Source organism: Nerophis lumbriciformis, linkage group LG21 (assembly GCF_033978685.3).
Source record: "Nerophis lumbriciformis linkage group LG21, RoL_Nlum_v2.1, whole genome shotgun sequence".
NCBI lineage: Eukaryota > Metazoa > Chordata > Actinopteri > Syngnathiformes > Syngnathidae > Nerophis > Nerophis lumbriciformis.
The window spans coordinates 39,350,624-39,375,000 of NC_084568.2; the positions used below are offsets into that span (position 1 = coordinate 39,350,624).

General features: G+C 43.0%; 1 protein-coding gene across 3 annotated transcripts in view; it reads left to right on the top strand.

Annotated features, from left to right (window-relative positions):
* LOC133620811 (triple functional domain protein-like) overlaps positions 1-24,377 on the top strand; it is a 263,468-nt gene that overhangs the window by 115,324 nt on the left and 123,767 nt on the right. For all 3 annotated transcript variants that reach the window (XM_061982390.2, XM_061982387.2, XM_061982388.2), the window contains exons 7-16: positions 6,089-6,193; positions 6,272-6,468; positions 9,328-9,562; positions 14,447-14,569; positions 14,697-14,888; positions 18,575-18,706; positions 18,794-19,024; positions 19,243-19,365; positions 22,546-22,737; positions 22,904-23,073. In XM_061982390.2, the coding sequence (XP_061838374.2) occupies positions 6,089-6,193; positions 6,272-6,468; positions 9,328-9,562; positions 14,447-14,569; positions 14,697-14,888; positions 18,575-18,706; positions 18,794-19,024; positions 19,243-19,365; positions 22,546-22,737; positions 22,904-23,073 (1,700 nt within the window). The remainder of the gene's footprint in view (positions 1-6,088; positions 6,194-6,271; positions 6,469-9,327; positions 9,563-14,446; positions 14,570-14,696; positions 14,889-18,574; positions 18,707-18,793; positions 19,025-19,242; positions 19,366-22,545; positions 22,738-22,903; positions 23,074-24,377) is intronic.

Genomic DNA, 24,377 nt, shown 5'->3' on the forward strand with positions numbered 1-24,377 from the left:
GCACGCCGCTCTGTGAACTTCTCCTGAAGATGAGTGATTCCCTGGTGGCAGGTAGAGCTCCAGGTCTGGCGGTCAGCAGCCAGGGACTCCAGTGCTGGTGGTTTGATGTCACCCTTTTTCAGGAGAGTTTTAATGTGGTCCTTGTACCGTTTTTTCTGGCCCCCGGCAGACCTTTGACCGACTGAAAGCTGGCCATACAATATCTGACGAGGTAGGCGGTGGGCTGGCATACGGATCACATGTCCGACCCATCTTAGGTGTTTTTGGCCAAGGAGTGCTGTGATGCAGGGTGTGTTCGTCCGGTCATAAATTTCAGTGTAGAGCACCCTGTCTTCCCAGGTCAGACCTAGGATCCTTTGGAGGCAGCGGATGTGGAAGGCCTCGAGACTCTGGATGTGCCTCTGGTAGGGTGTCCAGGTTTCAGAACTATTGAGCAGCGTGGAGAGGCAGACTGCCTTATACACGGCTGTCTTGGTGGAGATGGTTAGATTCCTGTTCAGGAAAACCCTGGACAGTAGCCTTCCAAAGGCAGCAGAGGCCAGACCAATACGGGCCTGGACGTCATCGTCAATGGTGCAGGATGGCGACAGGGTGCTACCGAGGTAGGTGAAGTGGGGGACGGTGGCTAATGGGTGCCCGTCAAGGGTGAAGATCGGCGTATTTGGCTGGGGAGTAAACTCCTGCACGAGTATTTGTGTTTTCTTGGTGTTTATCTGAAGACCAATGGCACTGTAGATGGAGGCTACCAAATCCAGTGCGCGCTGGAGAGACTGTGGTGAGTGTGCAAGTACAGCGCAGTCATCTGCATACTGTAGTTCCAGAATATGCTGGGTGGTGAGTTTAGTGGTGGCTTGGAGGCGATCTCCATTTTAAGAAACTCGGCTTCGGGCTTCGCCATGACGTCTTGTTAGTAAACACAGACACGCCCCCTCCCACACACACACACACACACACACACACACACACACACACACACACAGACAGCGCGCGGAGCACCTCTTTATTGTCGCCTCTTCCGCAGCGCTGCAATAAAACACTCAGATCTTCTCAGTTACTAGCCAATACTGCGTTATTTTACGTTATTTTTTATGTAGTAACGCATCATGTACTAACGGTCACTGAGTTACTGAATATAAAAAATAACGCGTTAGTTTACTATTTACCGCTGAAAGTAACAGCGTTACAGTAACGCGTTACTCGTTAGTCCCAACACTGCTAATGACGCTAGCTTGATTAAATTACGATAGCATTTACAAGTATGCATGAAAACACTCCTACACGCATCACACATGGGACGCTTTAGTAAGTATAAACAGTTTGAATTATACTGTAAAATTGCTAGGAGAGATGAATGGAGAAAAAATATGGACTGCTTGAAGACTGAACGGCACTTCTACTTCAGGACTAACTGGAAGGACAATGCAGCACCTGCAGTGAGACAGTTGTCCAAAAGATGGCACCATAGCACAAACGATAACACACCTTATCAGTGTGTTTGCTTGTTGTTGTTTTTTTACAAAACTATTGCATTATGGCCATCAGCAAAGAAAAATCCATAAATTAGCTGCACCGTTTTTTAAGCCGCAGGTTTCAAAACGTAGGATAAAATTAGCGGCATATTGTCCAGTATTTATTTTAGAAATAAACAGTCTTGTGAGCCAATTCTAATTTACTAGACAGTTACAGATAATGTACACTTTTTAAACTATTCAACATTGTCAGATGCTTACAGTTCTTATATATAGCTTTTGACCTACCGTATTTTCCGCACCATAAGGCGCCCTGGGTTATAAGCCGCGCCTTCAATGAACGGCATATTTCAAAACTTTGTCCACCTATAAGACGCCCCGTGTTATAAGCCGCATCTAACTGCGCTAAAGGAATGTCAAAAAAACAGTCAGATAGGTCAGTCAAACTTTAATAATATATTAAAAACCAGCGTGATGTGGGCGCGCATGGAGTCGTATATCAACATGGACGGAGCTGCGTGAAAAAAGCCACCCGGCCTCTTCGCGTAAACTTACCTTAACCACTCGCTCATCTTTTCTTCATCCATCCCTTCGAGTTAGCTTTTATGATGACGCCGGCTGGAAAGGTCTCTTTTGGCAAGGTCTTCCTTTTGAATATCACCATGGGTGGAAGTTTCTGGCCATTAGCATGGCAAGCTAGAACCACAGTGAAGGATGACTTCTCATTCCCTGTGGTGCGAATATTCACCGTACGTGCTCCCGTTGTATCCACGGTGCGGTTCACAGGAATATCAAAAGTCAGTGGAACCTCGTCCATGTTGATAATGTTCTCTGGCCGGATCTTTTTTTCAGCTATCTTGTTTTTACAATATGCACGGAAAGTAGCCAGCTTTTCTTGAAAGTCTTTAGGCAGTTGCTGTGAAATAGTAATCCGTGTGCGGATGGAGAGATTGCGTCTTTTCATGAACCGGATCCCTGTCGCTTAGTAGGAGCCATTTTGTGGTCTTTACAGATGTAAACACACAAAGGAAATGAAACGTACGGCAATATCCGCGCGCTTCTTCTTCTTCTAAGCGGGTGGGTGGTTGCTTACAGTAGAAGAAGAAGCGCTTCCTGTTCTATGGGGGCGGGTGCTTACCTTGGCGGTTGCTTGCGTAGAAGAAGAAGCACTTCCTCTTCTACGGGGAAAAAAGATGGCGGCTGTTTACCGTAGTTGCGAGACCGAAACTTTATGAAAATGAATCTTAATATTAATCCATATATAAAGCGCACCGGGTTATAAGCCGCACTGTCAGCTTTTGAGAAAATTTGTGGTTTTTAGGTGCGCCTTATAGTGCGGAAAATACGGTATATAGACGAACTATCTGCAGTAAGACTTAGGGATTGAAATGATTCCAAGTGGCATTAAAAAGGCACGAAGTTAGACCTGCTGAAACCCTGAAACAACATGTTTCTTCCCCTCACCCTGGGCAGTGTGTATGACTGTGTTGCTTCTCCTCCACCCTGTGCAGTGTGTATGACTGTGTTGCTCCTCCTCCACCCTGTGCAGTGTGTATGACTGTGTTGCTCCTCCTCCACCCTGTGCAGTGTGTATGACTGTGTTGCTCAGGCCTCCAGCGAGCTCCTTCTCTGGCCATGTGTGTGGGGGTGTTGTGCGGAGGACGCTGTGCACAAAACGATGCTAAAGGCTGCTCCGCCGCTCAACAAATGTGATATTGTCAGATGCCATTGTTGTTTTGTGTTTGTGGAGGGTACACCACTGTGAGCAAATGTGTGCACTACTCAGTCCCTCCAGGATTTTGCAATGTCCCCTCAAATTATGCGGGGCTTGAAAACGTCCCCCCACATTTTCGCCAATTGAATTAATCTCTAATTAAAACTTGTTTTGTTTTTGTGTGTAGACTCAGCAGGAACAACATTATGTCTTTTTTTTACTTTATTGCTCAAACGGCACAATTGTTGTTCTCCTGCGTAGCTTACACCCACTTCCTCTTCTTCTCTTTGGCGCTAAGCCCTCTGGGTAATGTAGGATATAAACTAGGGCTCTCAAATGATTATTTTAATAAAATAAAAAAATCACATTTGGGAATTTGGATTAATCATGATTAATCACAGGTGATTACTGGCTTGTATAATTAAAATGTGCTTCAGAAAATGCAATTGTATTGTCAGAATGACGTACATTTTACTTGAATGTACGTCATTCATTTGCATAAAAACTTGGTAGCTTTTTTTTTTTTAAAGTTCTTTTAGGCTTTATTTTGGAGTGACATTTGCCAGTCGGAGTCTCGTATGTAATGATCTGATCACTGACCGCGCAGTGGTTAAGGTAAACAAGCTTGTCCAGTCAAAATAAATTGCATGATTAATCTAAGTCTGTTCACGATTAATGCGATCATTTTATGTGATTAATCACATGAGTTAACTCGTTAATTTTATTAGCCCCGATATCAACACTTACTTTCTAGTTTGCATGTATTCATATATTTATTTTTAAGTTATTTTTTCTTATTTGCAATGCTGACCCAGCAAAAAGGCAGCAAGTACATTAGAGTTGTTGAAGTGTGATGATAACCTTACATTGTCTCTCATTAAACAACAAAAAATGAGCAGGGGAAGCCCAGACTTCCCTCTCCCCAGCCACTTCGTCCAGCTCTTCCTGTGGGACCCCGAGGCGTTCCCAGGCCAGCCGGGAGACATAGTCTTCCCAACCTGTCCTAGGTCTTCCCCGTGGCCTCCTACCGGTCGGACGTGCCCTAAACACCTCCCTAGGGAGGCGTTTGGGTGGCATCCTGACCAGATGCCCGAACCACCTCATCTGGCTCCTCTCGATGTGGAGGAGCAGCGGCTTTACTTTGAGCTCCCCCCGGATGGCAGAGCTTCTCACCCTATCTCTAAGGGAGAGCCCCGCCACCCGGCGGAGGAAACTCATTTCGGCCGCTTGTACCCGTGATCTTGTCCTTTCGGTCATAACCCAAAGCTCATGACCATAGGTGAGGATGGGAACGTAGATCGACCGGTAAATTGAGAGCTTTGCCTTCCGGCTCAGCTCCTTCTTCACCACAACGGATCGATACAGCGTCCGCATTACTGAAGACGCCGCACCGATCCGCCTGTCGATCTCACGATCCACTCTTCCCCCACTCGTGAACAAGACTCCGAGGTACTTGAACTCCTCCACTTGGGGCAAGATCTCCTCCCCAACCCGGAGATGGCACTCCACCCTTTTCCGGGCGAGAACCATGGACTCGGACTTGGAGGTGCTGATTCTCATCCCAGTCGCTTCACACTCGGCTGCGAACCGATCCAGTGAGAGCTGAAGATCCTGGCCAGATGAAGCCATCAGGACCACATCATCTGCAAAAAGCAGAGACCTAATCCTGCAGCCACCAAACCAGATCCCCTCAACGCCTTGACTGCGCCTAGAAATTCTGTCCATAAAAGTTATGAACAGAATCGGTGACAAAGGGCAGCCTTGGCGGAGTCCAACCCTCACTGGAAACGTGTCCGACTTACTGCCGGCAATGCGGACCAAGCTCTGGCACTGAGCATACAGGGAGCGGACTGCCACAATCAGACAGTCCGATACCCCATACTCTCTGAGCACTCCCCACAGGTCTTCCCGAGGGACACGGTCGAATACCTTCTCCAAGTCCACAAAACACATGTAGACTGGTTGGGCAAACTCCCATGCACCCTCAAGGACCCTGCCGAGAGTATAGAGCTGGTTCACAGTTCCACGACCAGGACAAAAAACCACACTGTTCCTCCTGAATCCGAGGTTCGACTATCCGGCGTAGCCTCCTCTCCAGTACACCTGAATAGACCTTACCGGGAAGGCTGAGGAGTGTGATCCCACGATAGTTAGAACACACCCTCCGGTTCCCCTTCTTAAAGAGAGGAACCACCACCCCGGTCTGCCAATCCAGACAGATCTAGATCGCTCTCAACAGTTCACAAATGCTCTTTACGTGCGGGGGTAAACGTTGGAACATAAATGAATGTTTAACTCTTCAAGTGTAAAACTTGTGGATGACAAAGCATAAAGTGGACGATAAGGAAGCCTTTGGCAGTGTGTTGTTCTATAACATTATAATTAATATTATTATCATAATTATTTAAAACCGTACAGCTATATTACAATATGATCTGAGTATGTACTTTTACTGCCATCTAATGTCTGCTTTCAAGTCTGTGTGCTATAAAAGGAGTAAAACATCAATATTTTCCAATTGTTGTAGAAATCCTGTCCTTTTTTAGGTTAAGGTTACAAGGAACATCTAAAACAACAATAACAAATTCATACAATTTCAAGTTGATTCAATGTAATTGAGGGGGGGGGGAAGCCTGAAAAACTTCCTGAAATAGCTGCGGTGAATACAGCAGGCATTTTAGGCCGTTACAAGAAATCCTGGAGGGACTGATTATTAAACGCTGCAGAGATTAGTGGAGAAGCTCGCCTATTTGGCCCTATTAAGATCTCGTGTTGGTGGTTTTAGGGAAGGAAAGAATGAGCTTGAGTGCGCTAATTAAAAACTTCTCAACAGAGAGGATTACAGGAAGCAATTTACACTCATTTGAGTGAAAGTGTTGTAAATCCACATGCCTTTTCCCTCCAGACCACGATGGTGTCATTAGAAGGCCTGACCAAAGTGGTGGACCCCTCCCAGCTGACTGCTGACTTTGACGGCAGCCTGGACTACAACCACGAAGAGTGGATAGAGGTGAGATGACCCGCTTGATTCAAAGCCTCCAGGGACTCTTCAAGAAGGCTTTTGCTAACATCCTTCTATTATCTCCAGGTCCGAGTGGCCTTCGAGGAGTTCTCCGGTCACGCCACGCAGATGCTGACCCGACTCGAGGAGATGCAGGAAACGGTTTCACGTAAAGACTTCCCCCAAGACTTAGAAGGAGCTCGGAGAATGATAGAAGAACACGCCACGTTGAAGAAGAAGGTCATCAAAGCGCCAATAGAAGAGCTGGACACTGAGGGACAGAGGTGACTACACAATGTCAGACAGGGAGATTACATTGTGGTTGTCTACAATGTCAACCATGCATTAGTACATACCTGCCAACTACTCCGGTTTTCCCGTAATTAGTACGGTTTTCATCAACCTATTCCGGGTTACGGTTGCAGTGATAAAAAATACGGTTTTTCATTAATTAAAAAAAATATATATTTTTTAAGTTTTATTCACGAAATCGCGTAACAACAATGACAATCGACACTGCTTCCCGTAACTTCCTATCGAGCCATTCCGAATGCCATGCGCGAGGCTATTTATAGCACCGCTGCCAAGCACGAGGCACCAGTTGCCCATTGTTTCCAAACGAGCGAACGATCATGGAATCAGCCGGAGAAAAATCGCAAACGAGTCTTAAACCGAAAAGAAAACTGCAGTCATTCCGTGAAGAATATTCAAAAGCCTATCCGGGAATAATTATCCGTTCCAAAAAGGGTGAAAACTACGCGAATTGCACCTTGTGCAGACAAGATTTTTCGATCGGACACGGAGGAATTAGCGATGTAAAAGACCACGTTGGGACAAAAAAACATAAGTCTAATGCCGTTACAAGTGGAAAACTTTCAACGTTTTTTGTCGCCCAAACAGATTCTTTTGATGTGATAGGATAAATTTGGATTTTAGCCACAAAAAGGTAATGACACCAATGTTATCTATTGGAATTGTTTAGTACTGTTATACTGTTAAAAGTGTTTATACTATTTATGCTTTCAAGTCCAAGTTGAAGAAATCTTGTTAAATGTTGACAGCATAACTACCAAAATACAGAAGTATGTCCTTAATATTTTTGCAGTGCTAATTCTGTTGAAAAGTTAAAATGATTACATTAGAGATGTGATGTGCCACTTTTCAAGTGTCTGATGGCTTAAATTTAGAACAGAAACACCATGGTCCGTAAACCAGGCACGGGTAGATTTTGCGCTGTGTGCAGGCGCCAAGTCCTGTTGGAACTTGAAATCTCCATCTCCATAGAGCAGGTCAGCAGCAGGAAGCATGAAGTGCTCTAAAACTTGCTGGTAGACGGCTGCGTTGACCCTGGATCTCAGGAAACAGAGTGGACCGACACCAGCAGATGACATGGCACCCCAAACCATCACTGATGGTGGAAACTTTACACTAGACCTCATTGAGGAATTTGTGTCCAATGTTCGTTGAGACGTTTTTGCAAAGCTGAATTTGACCAAGCAACCCCCCCGTACCAAAAAGCCCTTGATGAAAGCGGATACAATTTCACCCTCACCTATGAACCCACGCCAGGAAACCAGCCAAAAAAGAACAGAAAACGAAACGACATCATCTGGTACAACCCCCCATACAGCAAAAACATCTCAACGAACATTGGACACAAATTCCTCAATCTGATTGACAAACACTTTCCCAAAGACAACACCCTAAGAAAAGTATTCAACAAGAACAACATTAAATTGAGCTACAGCTGCATGAACAATATACGACAAATCATCTCAAACCACAACAAAACAATTGCAAATGAGCCGTCGGCCCCCAGACAGAGCGACTCCAAAACCAACAAAGGATGTAACTGTCGAAAGAAACCTGATTGCCCTCTCAACGAGGGGTGCTTACAAACATCAGTTGTCTACCAATCTAAGGTAATACGCAAGGACATTAACACATCCGACACATATGTAGGATTAACCGAGGGAGAATTCAAAACCAGATGGAACAATCACAAGGCTTCTTTCAGGAACAAAAACCTGCGAAATACCACAGAACTCAGCAAACACATTTGGGACCTCAAAGACAATAATGTTGAATATTCAATAACATGGCAAATCCTTGCATCCAGCACACCGTACAATAGTGGTAATAAAAGATGCAACCTATGCTTGAAAGAGAAACTGTTTATTATTTACCGTCCAGACCTGTCATCCCTCAACAAGCGCAGCGAAATTGTAACAACATGCCGCCATAGACGGAAACACCTCCTAGGTAACACATGAGCCAATCACCACGCCCCTAGGCCAGCCTGTACCCACCCACTCTGTGCCCTATATAAACCATGGTATGCGAATGCTCCCATTAAAATCTCCTGATGATTGAGGGTACCCCCCCTCATGAAACAGGCCTGTAGAGATGAAATAGTCTTGTGATTTTTTTCCCACACATACATATATATATATATATATATATATATATATATATATATATATATATATATATATATATATATATATATATATATATATATATATGTTTATTTTCCACTTTGCATTGTGGATAGACGAATCGCTTGTTGCAGCTTGCACTCAAATTGGAGCTGATGTTCTGGCAAGACATGCACCTTTCTGGAATTCATGCAACGCCTGCATGTGTGCAGCAAGGAACATGGAAATGTAGTTGTGCATCCCTTTTGAAGGAATTTTTCTCTGGATTGCAATCTTCAGCCAAAGGGAAACATGCTCCCCCACCCCCCTCAATCCAATCCCATGAAGGGTATTGGGACATATCTACTGTCTATACAACAGGAGCGCTCTGCTGTTTTTAAGGACCTATTGCAAAAAAGCTAGTCAAAGATCATCTACTGTATATGACAGTGCTGTAGTACCAGACTCTGGTGTCATTCCTGGCTAGGATTGGGGCTGCGAACCGCCAGTTGAATAGTCTTTGTGGTGTAAGTTAACTCTTCTACTCTTGAATTTGGTGAAAATGTGTCACATCATGCAAATAATGTAATGATTATTTAACATTGAAGATGTCTGTATTACATGTATGCTCATGTCTTCCAAAGCATTTTGAACACAACCCACAAGTGTCACGCCACAAATGTTATTGAAAACTTCATCTAACATTTATTGTCAAACTGTTCCTAGGTTATTGCAGAGGATCCAGAGCAGCGGCAGCGACTCCTCCAACCGCAATGGCAGCAGTAGCGGCGGCGGCGGCACGAGCAACAACGCCGACACTCAGGGCCTGGTGCCGCGCATCACCCAGCTGCTGGACAAGCTGCACTCCACACGCCAGCACCTCCACCAGGCATGGCACGTCCGCAAGCTCCAGCTGGACCAGTGCTTCCAGCTCCGCCTCTTCGAGCAGGACGCTGAGAAGGTCGGTGGCCGTTGGGAGTCCGGGAAGGGGCGGGAGTTTCACTTGGTGAGGGAGGTGATGCGACGCTAATTTGTGACAACAGTGGCTGATCACTGCAGGGCATACAATATAAACACAACCTAATTATGGTCATCAAGCATTGATTTGTGTTGTGTGTGCGCGCAGCTCGTCAATCCACACTGGCAAACTCACCAAGTGTATATTTCTCATTTGTTAACTAACCTAATTCAAGTAAATAGGATTTTTTAGTGAGGCATAATAACTTGTTTTTAGGCAATAGACCACTTGAGGAAAAAAATACTACTTTTCAGATTTGAAGCTGAATCTCAGTAAAACTAAAATAATGCTATTTGCTAACAGTCAGAGGTGGGTAGTAACGCGCTACATTTACTCCGTTACATCTACTTGAGTAACTTTTGGGATAAATTGTACTTCTAAGAGTAGTTTTAATGCAACATACTCTTACTTTTACTTGAGTATATTTATAGAGAAGAAACGCTACTTTTACTCCGCTACTTTTATCTACATTCAGCTCGCTACTCGCTACTCATTTTTATCGATCTGTTAATGCACGCTTTGTTTGTTTTGGTCTGTCAGACAGACCTTCAAAGTGCCTGCCTTACTGGTGACGTTTCACTTCGTTCCACCAATCAGATGCAGTCACTGGTGACGTTGGACCAATCAAACAGAGCCAGGGGTCACATGACCTGACTTAAACAAGTTGAAAAACTTATTGGGGTGTTAGTGGTCAATTGTTCGGAATATGTACTGTACTGTGCAATCTACTGATAAAAGTTCAAATCAATCAATCAAAACTGTGAAGGAAAAAAGACCATTTTTTATTTTAACCGTACATCCCGTCAAAAGCCTAAAGACTGACTGCACAGTTCCTGTCTTCACAATAAAAGTGCCGCTCCATTGCGCCTGCGCTTTCAAAATAAGAGTCTCCGAAAGCCAGCGCAAACAAGCTAGCAAGCTACGGAGTTTGCCGCCAATGTATTTCTTGTAAAGTGTATAAAAACGAATATGGAAGCTGGACAAATAAGATGCTAAAAACCAACCACTTTCATGTGGTATTAGAAAGGAGGAACTTGTTTTTCTCCTCCATTTGAAAATGTTGACGTTATCATCACTACTGTCTGATTACAATCAATGCAAGTCATCAGAATCAGGTAATACACCAACTTATATTCTTGTCTTCATGAAAGAAAGGAATCTATATGTGTTAAACATGCATGTATATTCATTAAAACACCTTTAACATGTAAACAAAAGCGGCAAAATAAATAAATATAAATTATATACTGTATATATCAATGTATGTATGTATATATATATATATATATATATATATATATATATATATATATATATATATATATGATGTGTGTGTGTATGTTACTCATCAGTTACTCAGTACTTGAGTAGTTTTTTCACAACATACTTTTTACTTTTACTCAAGTAAATATTTGGGTGACTACTCCTTACTTTTACTTGAGTAATAAATCTCTAAAGTAACAGTACTCTTACTTGAGTACAATTTCTGGCTACTCTACCCACCTCTGCTAACAGTAGACGAGAAAGTCAAACACAAATACAAATAGACAGAGTAGACATTGACAGGGTGAAAAATCAACATTTGGGGGGCAATAATATATGAGAAAATGAGCTGGAAATCTCACATAAAACACATGCAACATAAGGTGGCAAGAAATATTTCTATAATGAATAAAGCAAAATATGTTCTGGACCAAAAATCACTTCATATTGTCTACTGCTCACTAGTGTTACATATCTGAGTTATTGTGCAGAAATATGGGAAACGACTACAAAAGTCAATCAATCAATCAATGTTTATTTATATAGCCCTAAATCACAAGTGTCTCAAAGGGCTGCACAAGCCACAACGACATCCTCGGTACAAAGCCCACATAAGGGCAAGGAAAAACTCACCCCAGTGGGACGTCGATGTGAATGACTATGAGAAACCTTGGAGAGGACCGCATATGTGGGTAACCCCCCCCTCTAGGGGAGACCGAAAGCAATGGATGTCGAGTGGGTCTGACATAATATTGTGAGAGTCCAGTCCATAGTGGATCCAACATAATAGTAAGAGTCCAGTCCATAGTGGGGCCAGCAGGACACCATCCCGAGCGGAGACGGGTCAGCAGCGCAGAGATGTTCCCAGCCAATGCACAGGCGAGCGGTCCACCCCGGGTCCCGACTCTGGACAGCCAGCACTTCATCCATGGCCACCGGACCTGTGCCCACCCCTCCTCCACAAGGGATAGAGGGGAGCAGAGGAGAGAAGAAAAGAAACGGCAGATCAACTGGTCTAACAGGGGGGGGTATTTAAAGGTTAGAGTATACAAATGAGTTTTAAGATGGGACTTAAATGCTTCTACTGAGGTAGCATCTCTAATTGTTACCGGGAGGGCATTCCATAGTACTGGAGCCCCAATAGAAAACGCTCTATAACCCGCAGACTTTTTTTGGGCTCTGGGAATCACTAATAAGCCGGAGTTCTTTGAACGCAGATTTCTTGCCGGGACATATGGTACAATGCAATCGACAAGATAGGACGGAGCTAGACCATGTAGTATTTTATACGTAAGTAGTAAAACCTTAAAGTCACATCTTAAGTGCACAGGAAGCCAGTGCAGGTGAGCCAGTATAGATATATATATATGTATATAAGGTATATACAGTATAGGCGTAATATGATCAAACTTTCTTGTTCTTGTCAAAAGTCTAGCAGCCGCATTTTGTACCAACTGTAATCTTTTAATGCTAGACATAGGGAGACCCGAAAATAATACGTTACAATAGTCGAGACGAGACGTAACGAACGCATGAATAATGATCTCAGCGTCGCTAGTGGATAAAATAGAACGAATTTTAGCGATATTACGGAGATGAAAGAAGGCCGTTTTAGTAACACTCTTAATGTGTGACTCAAAGGAGAGAGTTGGGTCGAAGATAATACCCAGATTCTTTACTGATTCGCCTTGTGTAATTGTTTGGTTGTCAAATGTTAAGGTGGTATTTTTAAATAAATGTCGGTGTTTAGCAGGACCGATAATCAGCATTTCCGTTTTCTTGGCGTTGAGTTGCAAGAAGTTAGCGGACATCCATTGTTTAATTTCATTAAGACACGCCTCCAGCTGACTACAATCCGGCGTGTTGGTCAGCTTTAGGGGCATGTAGAGTTGGCTGTCATCAGCATAACAATGAAAGCTAACACCGTATTTGCGTATGATGTCGCCTAGCGGCAGCATGTTTTACTAAAGAGTGCAGGGCCAAGAACCGAACCCTGAGGAACTCCGCACGTTACCTTAACATAGTCCGAGGTCACATTATTATGGGAGACGCACTGCATCCTGTCAGTAAGATAAGAGTTAAACCACGACAAAGCTAAGTCTGACATACCAATACGTGTTTTGATACGCTCTAATAAAATATTATGATCGACGGTATCGAAAGCAGCGCTAAGATCAAGAAGCAGCAACATAGATGACGCATCAGAATCCATCATTAGCAGTAGAAAAGTACACCTCATTCACTAATTGTGTTACACAAAAGGTCAGTTAGAATAATACATCATGTTGGATATAGAGAACACTCAAACCTTTTGATTTAATACATCAAAAGCAATTTAGTGCATTTGCAAACAGCTAAAAGTATGCACAAAGCAAACTCTAACCTGCTACCCAAGAATGTACAACAATTCTTAACAAAAGAAGTATAATCTTAGAGAAAGATCTAACTCAAAACATGTTTGCACATACAACACTTAAAACCTTTAACATATCAGTATGTGGATTTAAATTATGTAATGAATTAAGCAAAAAAGTCAGTCAGTCTACTGATATGATCCACTTTTAGGGGCTATTCGAACTAAAAGTGTTTACAAGAAAGAAGAATTGTGACAAATCTATTCAACGTATTGAAAACAAGATATTATTATTCTCCTATTAAGTGAAACTTACCTGTCTTATTACCAGAACAGTCATATTGAGAAATATTTTGTGTAAATTATGTTAGAAATTGAGAACAACAATTAAATATGTGTTTGTTAGTAATTGTTATGAAGTGGGAAAGGGGAAGGATTAAATTTCTTCTCCTTTTCAGGCTTGTTGTAATGAGAAATGTATCATACTGGAACTGTATGTGTGTTCAAAATAAACTTCTACCAACCAGCAAAGTTTGTTATAAGACACAAAACTTCAAATTAATAGTAAGTATAGCTAATGATAACTTTAGTTAATTATTTTAAGATCAATTTTAAGTTTTTAAACCTTAAATATGTCTTATTTCAAAAAAATTGACCAAGTCAATTTTGAATTGGCAGATTTTTTTTGCTCATCCATTCATTTTCTACCGCTTGTCCCTCCCGGGGTCGCACCCTGGACAAGTCACCACCTCATGGCAGGGCCAACACTCACATTCACACACTAGGGGCCATTTAGTGTTGCCAATCAACTTATCCCCAGGTTAATAAAATAACTTGTATTCATTTTCTAAGAGGGTCATTTTTTGTGTGTATTTTATTTTGGCTGTCAAACTTTTTTCCCCGGCACATCGCGTTTGCACTTCAGTTGCTCTCGATACGACGGAATGAGGCAACATTTGGGAGCGAGGGGAATAAAATAGCAGGTTGCCGAAACACAGAAGTCTGCAGTAGCAGGAGCTTGTTGCTAGGACACCACCGGCCACCAGTTGTTCTCTGGAAGAGCGCAAAAGGCTACACTTAATGGATTCATTTCTCTGCATGCTGACCTGGAAAGATGACAGCTCTGCACACTGCAGCACTTTGCATGAAACACACCTGCAACGCTTGGTTTTATCACGATGTTGCTGCAGCCATGTGTTTTTTATTCTCAGATGTTTGACTGGATCCTGCACAACAAGGGCTTGTTCCTGGCCGGCTATACGGAGATCGGCAACAACCACCCGCACGCCGCCGAGCTGCAAACCCAGCACAACCACTTTGCCATGAACTGCATGGTAAGACGCACATGCACGCCATTCAACACAGTCCACACTCGCCATTATATAACTAGGAAGCCTCGAGACATTCTCTCCACACATGAAATTAGACCTCAAGCCATTGAAGTTGGTTTTCACCTCACAGAATGTCTACGTGAACATCAACCGCATCATGTCGGTGGGCAACCGGCTCCTGGAGTCGGGCCACTACGCCTCCCATCAGATCAAGCAGATCTCAGGCCAGCTGGAGCAGGAGTGGAAGGCTTTCGCCGCCGCGCTGGACGAGCGCAGCACGCTGCTGGAGATGTCGGCCAGCTTCCACCAGAAGTGTGACCAGGTTGGTGGCATACAGATGATATGTACTGTAGACAGAGGTGGGTAGTAACGCGCTACATTTACTCCGTTACATCTACTTGAGTAACTTTTGGGATAAATTGTACTTCTAAGAGTAGTTTTAATGCAACATACTTTTACTTTTACTTGAGTATATTTATAGAGAAGAAACGCTACTTTTACTCCGCTACTTTTATCTACATTCAGCTCGCTACTCGCTACTAATTTTTATCGATCTGTTAATGCACGCTTTGTTTGTTTTGGTCTGTCAGACAGACCTTCATAGTGCCTGCGTTTCAACAAATACAGTCACTGGTGACGTTCACTCCGTTCCACCAATCAGATGCAGTCACTGGTGACGTTGGACCAATCAAACAGAGCCAGGCGGTCACATGACCTGACTTAAACAAGTGTAAAAACTTATTGGGGTGTTACCATTTAGTGGTCAATTGTACGGAATATATACTGTACTGTGCAATCTACTAATAAAAGTTTCAATCAATCAATCAAAAGTGTGAAGGAAAAAATACCCTTTTTTATTTCAACCGTACATCCCGTCAAAAGCCTAAAGACTGACTGCACAGTTCCTGTCTTCACAATAAAAGTGCCGCTCCATCGCGCCTGCGCTTTCAAAACAAGAGTCTCCGAAAGCCAGCGCAAACAAGCTAGCAAGCTACGGAGTTTGCCGCCAATGTATTTCTTGTAAAGTGTATAAAAACGAATATGGAAGCTGGACAAATAAGATGCAAAAAACCAACCACTTTCATGTGGTATTAGACAGAAAGGAGGAACTTTTTTTCTCCTCCATTTGAAAACGTGGACGCTATCATCACTACTGTCTGATTACAATCAATGCAAGTCATCAGAATCAGGTAATACACCAACTTATATTCTTGTCTTCATGAAAGAAAGGAATCTATATGTGTTAAACATGCATGTATAGTCATTAAAACACCTTTAACATGTAAACAAAAACGGCAAAATAAATAAATATAAATTATATACTGTATATATATATATATGTATATACATATAAATGTGTGTGTGTGTATATATATATATATATATATATATATATATATATATATATATATATATGATATGTGTGTGTGTGTATGTATATATATATATATATATATATGATATGTGTGTGTATGTTACTCATCAGTTACTCAGTACTTGAGTAGTTTTTTCACAACATACTTTTTACTTTTACTCAAGTAAATATTTGGGTGACTACTCCTTACTTTTACTTGAGTAATAAATCTCTAAAGTAACTGTACTCTTACTTGAGTACAATTTCTGGCTACTCTACCCACCTCTGACTGTAGAACCCAGGCAGGAATTTCTGTCTTTATTTTTTTTACATGAAATTATGCTGACAATTTAATTGAATAAAAAATCCGTTCGTTAAAATACAGTGTTTGGAAATTCAGTGTCCAAAAAATTCTGCATAAAAAATCTCAGTGCTTCAAAACTCAAGACCCACTTTCAGTAAATTAAGAATAAAGCCTGTTTCAGCATCGCGTGGACATCGGGGGCGGTACCTCTGGATTGGCAGACCGGGGTGGTGGTTCCTCTCTTTAAGAAGGGGAACCGGAGGGTGTGTTCTAACTATCGTGGGATCACACTCCTCAGCCTTCCCGGTAAGGTCTATTCAGGTGTACTGGAGAGGAGGCTACGCCGGATAGTCGAACCTCGGATTCAGGAGGAACAGTGTGGTTTTCGTCCTGGTCGTGGAACTGTGGACCAGCTCTATACTCTCGGCAGGGTCCTTGAGGGTGCATGGGAGTTTGCCCAACCAGTCTACATGTGTTTTGTGGACTTGGAGAAGGCATTCAACCGTGTCCCTCGGGAAGACCTGTGGGGAGTGCTCAGAGAGTATGGGGTATCGGACTGTCTGATTGTGGCAGTCCGCTCCCTGTATGCTCAGTGCCAGAGCTTGGTCCGCATTGCCGGCAGTAAGTCGGACACGTTTCCAGTGAGGGTTGGACTCCGCCAAGGCTGCCCTTTGTCACCGATTCTGTTCATAACTTTTATGGACAGAATTTCTAGGCGCAGTCAAGGCGTTGAGGGGATCTGGTTTGGTGGCTGCAGGATTAGGTCTCTGCTTTTTGCAGATGATGTGGTCCTGATGGCTTCATCTGGCCAGGATCTTCAGCTCTCGCTGGATCGGTTCGCAGCCGAGTGTGAAGCGACTGGGATGAGAATCAGCACCTCCAAGTCCGAGTCCATGGTTCTCGCCCGGAAAAGGGTGGAATGCCATCTTCGGGTTGGGGAGGAGACCCTGCCCCAAGTGGAGGAGTTCAAGTACCTCGGAGTCTTGTTCACGAGTGAGGGAAGAGTGGATCGTGAGATCGACAGGCGGATCGGTGCGGCGTCTTCAGTAATGCGGACGCTGCATCGATCCGTTGTGGTGAAGAAGGAGCTGAGCCGGAAGGCAAAGCTCTCAATTTACCGGTCGATCTACGTTCCCATCCTCACCTATGGTCATGAGCTTTGGGTTATGACCGAAAGGACAAGATCACGGGTACAAGCGGCCGAAATGAGTTTCCTCCGCCGGGTGGCGGGGCTCTCCCTTAGAGATAGGGTGAGAAGCTCTGTCATCCGGGGGGAGCTCAAAGTAAAGCCGCTGCTCCTCCGCATCGAGAGGAGCCAGATGAGGTGGTTCGGGCATCTGGTCAGGATGCCACCCGATCGCCTCCCTCGGGAGGTGTTTAGGGCACGTCCGACCGGTAGGAGGCCACGGGGAAGACCCAGGACACGCTGGGAAGACTATCTCTCCCGGCTGGCCTGGGAACGCGTCGGGATCCCCCGGGAGGAGCTGGACGAAGTGGCTGGGGAGAGGGAAGTCTGGGCTTCCCTGCTTAGGCTGCTGCCCCCGCGACCCGACCTCGGATAAGCGGAAGAAGATGGATGGATGGATGGATGGGCCTGTTTCAGAACCAGCCGATGAGGTGTCAAGTTTGAAGCCATGTGAATAAAAAATTAGAATATTGCTACAATCAATTTTTCTGCACTGAATTTTTTTCAAACTAAACTAAGAATTCTGTCACAGATTTTTATTCAATTAACTTGTCAGCATAATTGGATCTAAAAAAATCAGTTCACAAAATTAAAAGGCAAAAAAACATCAATTCAGTTTCCAAAAAACGCTTTCGTAATAACGACACCAATGACCTTGATAGGCAGGCCAACAAGCATTATATAAACATGAGGGCGGCATTTCTTTTCTCCTCCAACTCAAGACAATGTGAACAAGGGCATCTCCCTCTTGGTTAGATTCATCACTTTGCATTTAAAAAAAGAAAAACACCCACAAAGTCTAACATTTACATGCATTTACAAACATCATGTGGCTTCTGCTCATTAGTTGGACACAATAGAACGATGCATGGACCCATTAGGAACATGCATGCTCTGACTTTGCCGCTGTAATGCTTTCATGTTTAGTAGAAACTTTTCTGCCTTTTGAAGATTTACTCTCGCCCCTGATGGCGTTCATCATGGCAATGTTTAAGGATGTCACTTGATTACTGTTCTTTTCATGTTTGAAGAAGTTGTTAGAAGTCGCCACAAGACGCCCATGAATAATTCCACAAAGAAAATGGATGAACGTAGCGTGCTGTATGTAGTCCAGCAGAGAAAAGGCCTTACTGTGTACTTGGCTTGTGACTCCTCTCCTTGCAGTACATGAGCAACGTGGACACGTGGTGTAAGGCGTGCGGCGAGGTGGACTTACCCTCCGAGCTCCAGGACCTGGAAGACGCCATTCACCACCACCAAGGCTTGTACGAACACATCACCTCTGCCTACTCGGAGGTAACCTTTTCTCAAAGTGTCTTATTTAACCGGACGGTGCAGGGAATAACTCCTCCAGCTCTAAAAGAACCCATCTTTAACCCCCAGGTGAGCCAGGACGGCAAAGCTCTCTTGGACAAGCTGCAGCGACCCCTGACCCCGGGCGGCGCCGACTCGCTCACGGCGTCGGCCAACTACTCCAAGGCGGTGCATCATGTACTGGACATCATCCACGAGGTGCTGCACCATCAGAGGCAGCTGGAAAACATCTGGCAGCACCGCAAGGTCCGACTGCACCAACGTCTGCAGCTCTGCGTCTTTCAACAGGACGTCCAGCAGGTACACACAACAAGGAACAATCCTGAAAATGTAAAGCTCTCTGCATCATAATGACAATATCAAAAGGTCCGGTATGATAACGTGGCTACACACTGTACAAAAAGGGGCTTTCTTGCGTTGGTATGGCAACTGTTGCCAGGGAGAATGCATGCAGATGCTGAGCAGAGAACATTGATTACAATGGCCTTCTTGCTGATGGTCTCCCTCTGTCACCTCAGGTTCTAGACTGGATAGAAAACCATGGCGAGGCCTTCCTCAGCAAGCACACAGGTGTGGGCAAGTCCCTCCACCGAGCGAGAGCCCTCCAGAAACGGCATGAAGACTTTGAGGAAGTGGCCCAGGTAAACTACCGCACCGTCCAGACTATAAAGCGACCGGTATATAAGTGGCACCCACTACTTTTTTGGGAAGAAATGATCATTTTCTATACAGTATATTAGCCGAACCGGACTATGAGCCGCACATATATACGTTGGGAAATTATTTATTCACACAGAAAGATCCATCCATCCATCTTCTTCCGCTTATCCGAGGTCGGGTCGCGGGGGCAGCAGCCTAAGCAGGGAAGCCCAGACTTCCCTCTCCCCAGCCACTTCGTCCAGCTCTTCCTGTGGGACCCCGAGGCGTTCCCAGGCCAGCCGGGAGACATAGTCTTCCCAACGTGTCCTGGGTCTTCCCCGCGGCCTCCTACCGGTCGGACGTGCCCTAAACACCTCCCTAGGGAGGCGTTCGGGTGGCATCCTGACCAGATGCCCGAACCACCTCATCTGGCTGCTCTCAATGTGGAGGAGCAGCGGCTTTACTTTGAGCTCCCCCCGGATGACAGAGCTTCTCACCCTATCTCTAAGGGAGAGCCCCGCCACCCGGCGGAGGAAACTCATTTGGGCCGCTTGTACCCGTGATCTTGTCCTTTCGGTCATAACCCAAAGCTCATGACCATAGGTGAGGATGGGAACGAAGATCGACCGGTAAATTGAGAGCTTTGCCTTCCGGCTCAGCTCCTTCTTCACCACAACGGATCGATACAGCGTCCGCATTACTGAAGACGCCGCACCGATCCACCTGTCCATCTCACGATCCACTCTTCCCTCACTCATGAACAAGACTCCGAGGTACTTGAACTCCTCCACTTGGGGCAAGATCTCCTCCCCAACCCGGAGATGGCACTCCACCCTTTTCCGGGCGAGAACCATGGACTCGGACTTGAAGGTGCTGATTCTCATCCCAGTCGCTTCACACTCGGCTGCGAACCGATCCAGTGAGAGCTGAAGATCCTGGCCAGATGAAGCCATCAGGACCACATCATCTGCAAAAAGCAGAGACCTAATCCTGCAGCCACCAAACCAGATCCCCTCAACGCCTTGACTGCGCCTAGAAATTCTGTCCACACAGAAAGATATGATAAATATTTATTTACATACCTTAATTGTTTCCAAACAGTGTCTGTAACACGGCAGTAAAACGGCTGATCAAACAAAACAGAAGTCATCGTCATGGACCCACGAGCTGCGCAAGCTAGCTCTCCAATCAGCTAAACAGACTCAATAACTCCACGGTGATGTTTTGGTTTATTTAATGAGGCATTTGTGAAAGTGAAACAATACAAAAGGAATGCCATTGTAATTTAATAATACACTCATAAATGTGTTAGCATATAAGCTAATGCTAATGATACTAGCTTGATTACATTACAATGGCATAAACAAATATGCATGAAAACACTCCTACAGATATCATACATAGGACAGTTTAGTAAGTAAGAATAGTTTTAGTTACATTGTACAACTTACAAGGGTTGCTTGGAGTGATGAATGAAGAATCCATACAAGTAGAAACGCTATGGATCTCTAGAAGACGGAAAGGCACTTCTACTTCCAGTTGAAAGGAGGACACTGCAGCACCTGTCGTGAGAGAACCCGTCCAAAAGATGGCGCCATAGCACAAACAATAACACACCTCTTCCTAGTTTAAACATTGAGGACAAGCACACGCGCAGAGAAAAACACCACAACACAAGCGCAGTATTTGGAGTGATTTCTAGTCTCGCTCGCTTGTTTAAACTCTGCACAGCAGCCATTGCATCCATTTGAATTCCTTTCGTACGCAAAGATCTCTTCTTTAGGGTGAACATGCGCTTTTATACGGACACCAAAAATGTCATTAAGTCTCATTCATTCTGTGCAGAAGTGTTTCACAAAGTTTGTCTCTAATTGTGACAAATACAGACTTTTATCTATGAAATGTGTTCTTTTAAACCACAGGTGTCAAACTCAAGGCCCCAGGGCCAGATCTGGCCCGCCATATCATTTTAAATGGCCTGCAAAAGCCTTGAAATAATGCGTCCATAAATGACTTACATGTTATTTGACTGAAAAAAATACATGATGCATGCAATTGCATATTTTTAAACTTGCATAGTATTTAATAATGCAACAAATATAATATTATCAACATTTCAAATGTTTTGTTAGTTAAAATAAATATGATAATAAATATCTGCTTGACTTAGGATTTCAAAGTAAGTTCTCCATCATGTTGTACACTGTAAAATGACAATAGATTTTACGGTGAAGAACTGGCGGCTCAGTTGCCAGAACTCCCCCGTAAAAAAACTATAGTACCGTTTTTCCATTTACAGTAATATGCTGTAAAAACCGGCAGCAACTGAGTTGCCAGTTTTTTTACTGCAAAATCAAACTTTTTTTTTTTTTTTTTTTACAGTGTATTTAAATAATATGATAATCAAAAGCACAGGCAAATGTAAAATAATATCATGAGCTATAATATTGACGGTTAGATGCGGCCCTCTGAGGGCAGCCATAACTGCAATGTGGCCCTCAGTGAAAAGAAGTTTGGTTATGACATATGCGAGCAGGTGGTGTTCCTGTTTTTTTTTTTTGGTTTGAAAAATTTAACTTTGAGCAAGTTGTATACAGCTATTTTTTTGTCAAATCCTAGTATTTTATAAATATTGTTTACACTGTTTAATGATTAAAAATGTATAGTATATTTATTATATTATTGTAGAACAGTGATTTTTTTCATTTTGATTTTTAAATGATATTTATTTCCCCCCCTGGATTGTCTGGTCCAATAACCACTTCCAGTAAGGTACAAAATATTATTTGTCTTATTTTGTAAATTAATGTTATAAACAAAATAAAACGGTAAAGACAAAAGTCTGCAATAACACAAAGCTGCGTCTTCATATATACATAACACATTTATTTTTAACCTTTTTAGAAACTAAAAAAAAATGTGGCCTCTTAAATCCTTTTGATTTTTCACTGGAACAAGTTTATTAAGTGAACTGATATTTCAAAGTGCTAAGATTTGCACAAGCATTTTCTCATATGACATGAGCTGTGAAAATGGCACCAGTAATATGATCCAATGCTGCTGGTATAATTGATTTTACAATAACAATAATGCTCTTCATCAGTACAAAGTGACTTTCCTGTCCCTGTACATTTTCAAATGATTTATTAATATTACACCCTTTATGGATTCATCCTGTGCAGAACACTTACACCAATGCAGACAAGCTGCTGGAGGCGGCCGAGCAGCTGGCCCAGACGGGAGAGTGCGACCCGGAGGAGATCTACCAGGCCGCCCACCAGCTGGAAGACAGGATCCAAGACTTTGTCCGGCGCGTGGAGCAGCGCAAAGTCCTGCTGGACATGTCTGTCGCTTTCCACACGCACGTCAAAGAGGTGACGTAACGCCAAAGTGGTTGTTGGGTGGGCTGCCTGTGAGAGCCTTTGCAAATGATTCACACCTTTGATCTCACAATGAGTCATAGAGGGAGCAGCATTTGACAAAATATAACCACTTCTGTGTCAATAAGTAAACAATGCCACCTGCTTTCCTGCTGTGTAGCTGTGGACGTGGCTGGAGGAGCTCCAGAAAGAGCTGCTGGACGACGTGTACGCCGAGTCGGTGGAAGCCGTCCAGGATCTGATCAAACGCTTCGGCCAGCAGCAGCAGACCACGCTGCAGGTCACTGTCAACGTCATCAAGGAGGGAGAAGACCTCATCCAGCAGCTCAGGTAGCCAACATGAAGCACTGATTAGGAGAATACACTTAAACAGAGTGAATAGGAGGAGAGAGTCTGCTCCATCACTCCATCCCCAGTGTGTTGCACCACCATGTGTTACATAATTCTGCTTTTATAAGTGCACAGTGTGGCAGTCTCCACACACCTCCTTTGTGTGTGCGTGCGTGCGTGGGTTTGTTTGTGATAATCAATTAGACCTCACCTCTCCTGAACTTTTTCCTTTTCTGCTTTAAGTATCATGCATGTTTATTCTGCATCGTCTTCTTTTATACCATGCACAAGCAATTTCTCGTAAGATCCATCGCTTTAATGCAGGAGTGTTCAAACCGTTTACGCTAAGGGCCGCCCACTGAAAAATGAAAAGATGCATGGGCCCATTTTGATATTTTACATTTACAAAACAATACAAATGTAGATTTTTTTTTTTTTTACCTTTAGGACTCCCCTTAAGTTTGGTCTTGTGGACTTGAAAGAGTTTCAGTCATAAAAATGTTATACAATTAAGTCATATAAATGTATATATATATATATATATATATATATATATATATATATATCCATCCATCCATCCATTTACTACCGCTTGTCCCTTTCGGGATCGCGGGGGGTGCTGGAGCCTATCTCAGCTGCATTCGGGCGGAAGGCGGGGTATATATGTATATGTATATATGTTTATATATATGTATATGTTTGTATATATGTGTATATATATACAGTATATGTGTGTGTGTGTGTGTGTGTGTATGTATGTATATATATATATATATATATATATATATATATATATATACATATATACACACACGTGTGTATATACATGTGTTTATATATATACATATGTATATATACGTATAATATATAAACATATATGTGTGTGTATATGTATGTATATATATATATATATATATATATATTATGTGAATATATATATATATGTATATATATACATAAACATATATATATGTGTGTGTATGTATGTATATAAATATATATATTATGTGTATATATATATACATAAACATATATATAAACATGTGTGTGTGTGTGTATATATATATATATATTTTAATATATGTATATATATATATATATATATGGAGCCTATCTCAGCTGCATTCGGGCGGAAGTCGAGTATATATGTATATGTATATATTTTTATACATGTATATATGTTTATATATATGTATATGTTTGTGTATATATATATATAATATACATATATATATATATTTGTGTGTGTATGTATATATATATATATATATTTGTGTGTGTATGTATGTATATATATATATATA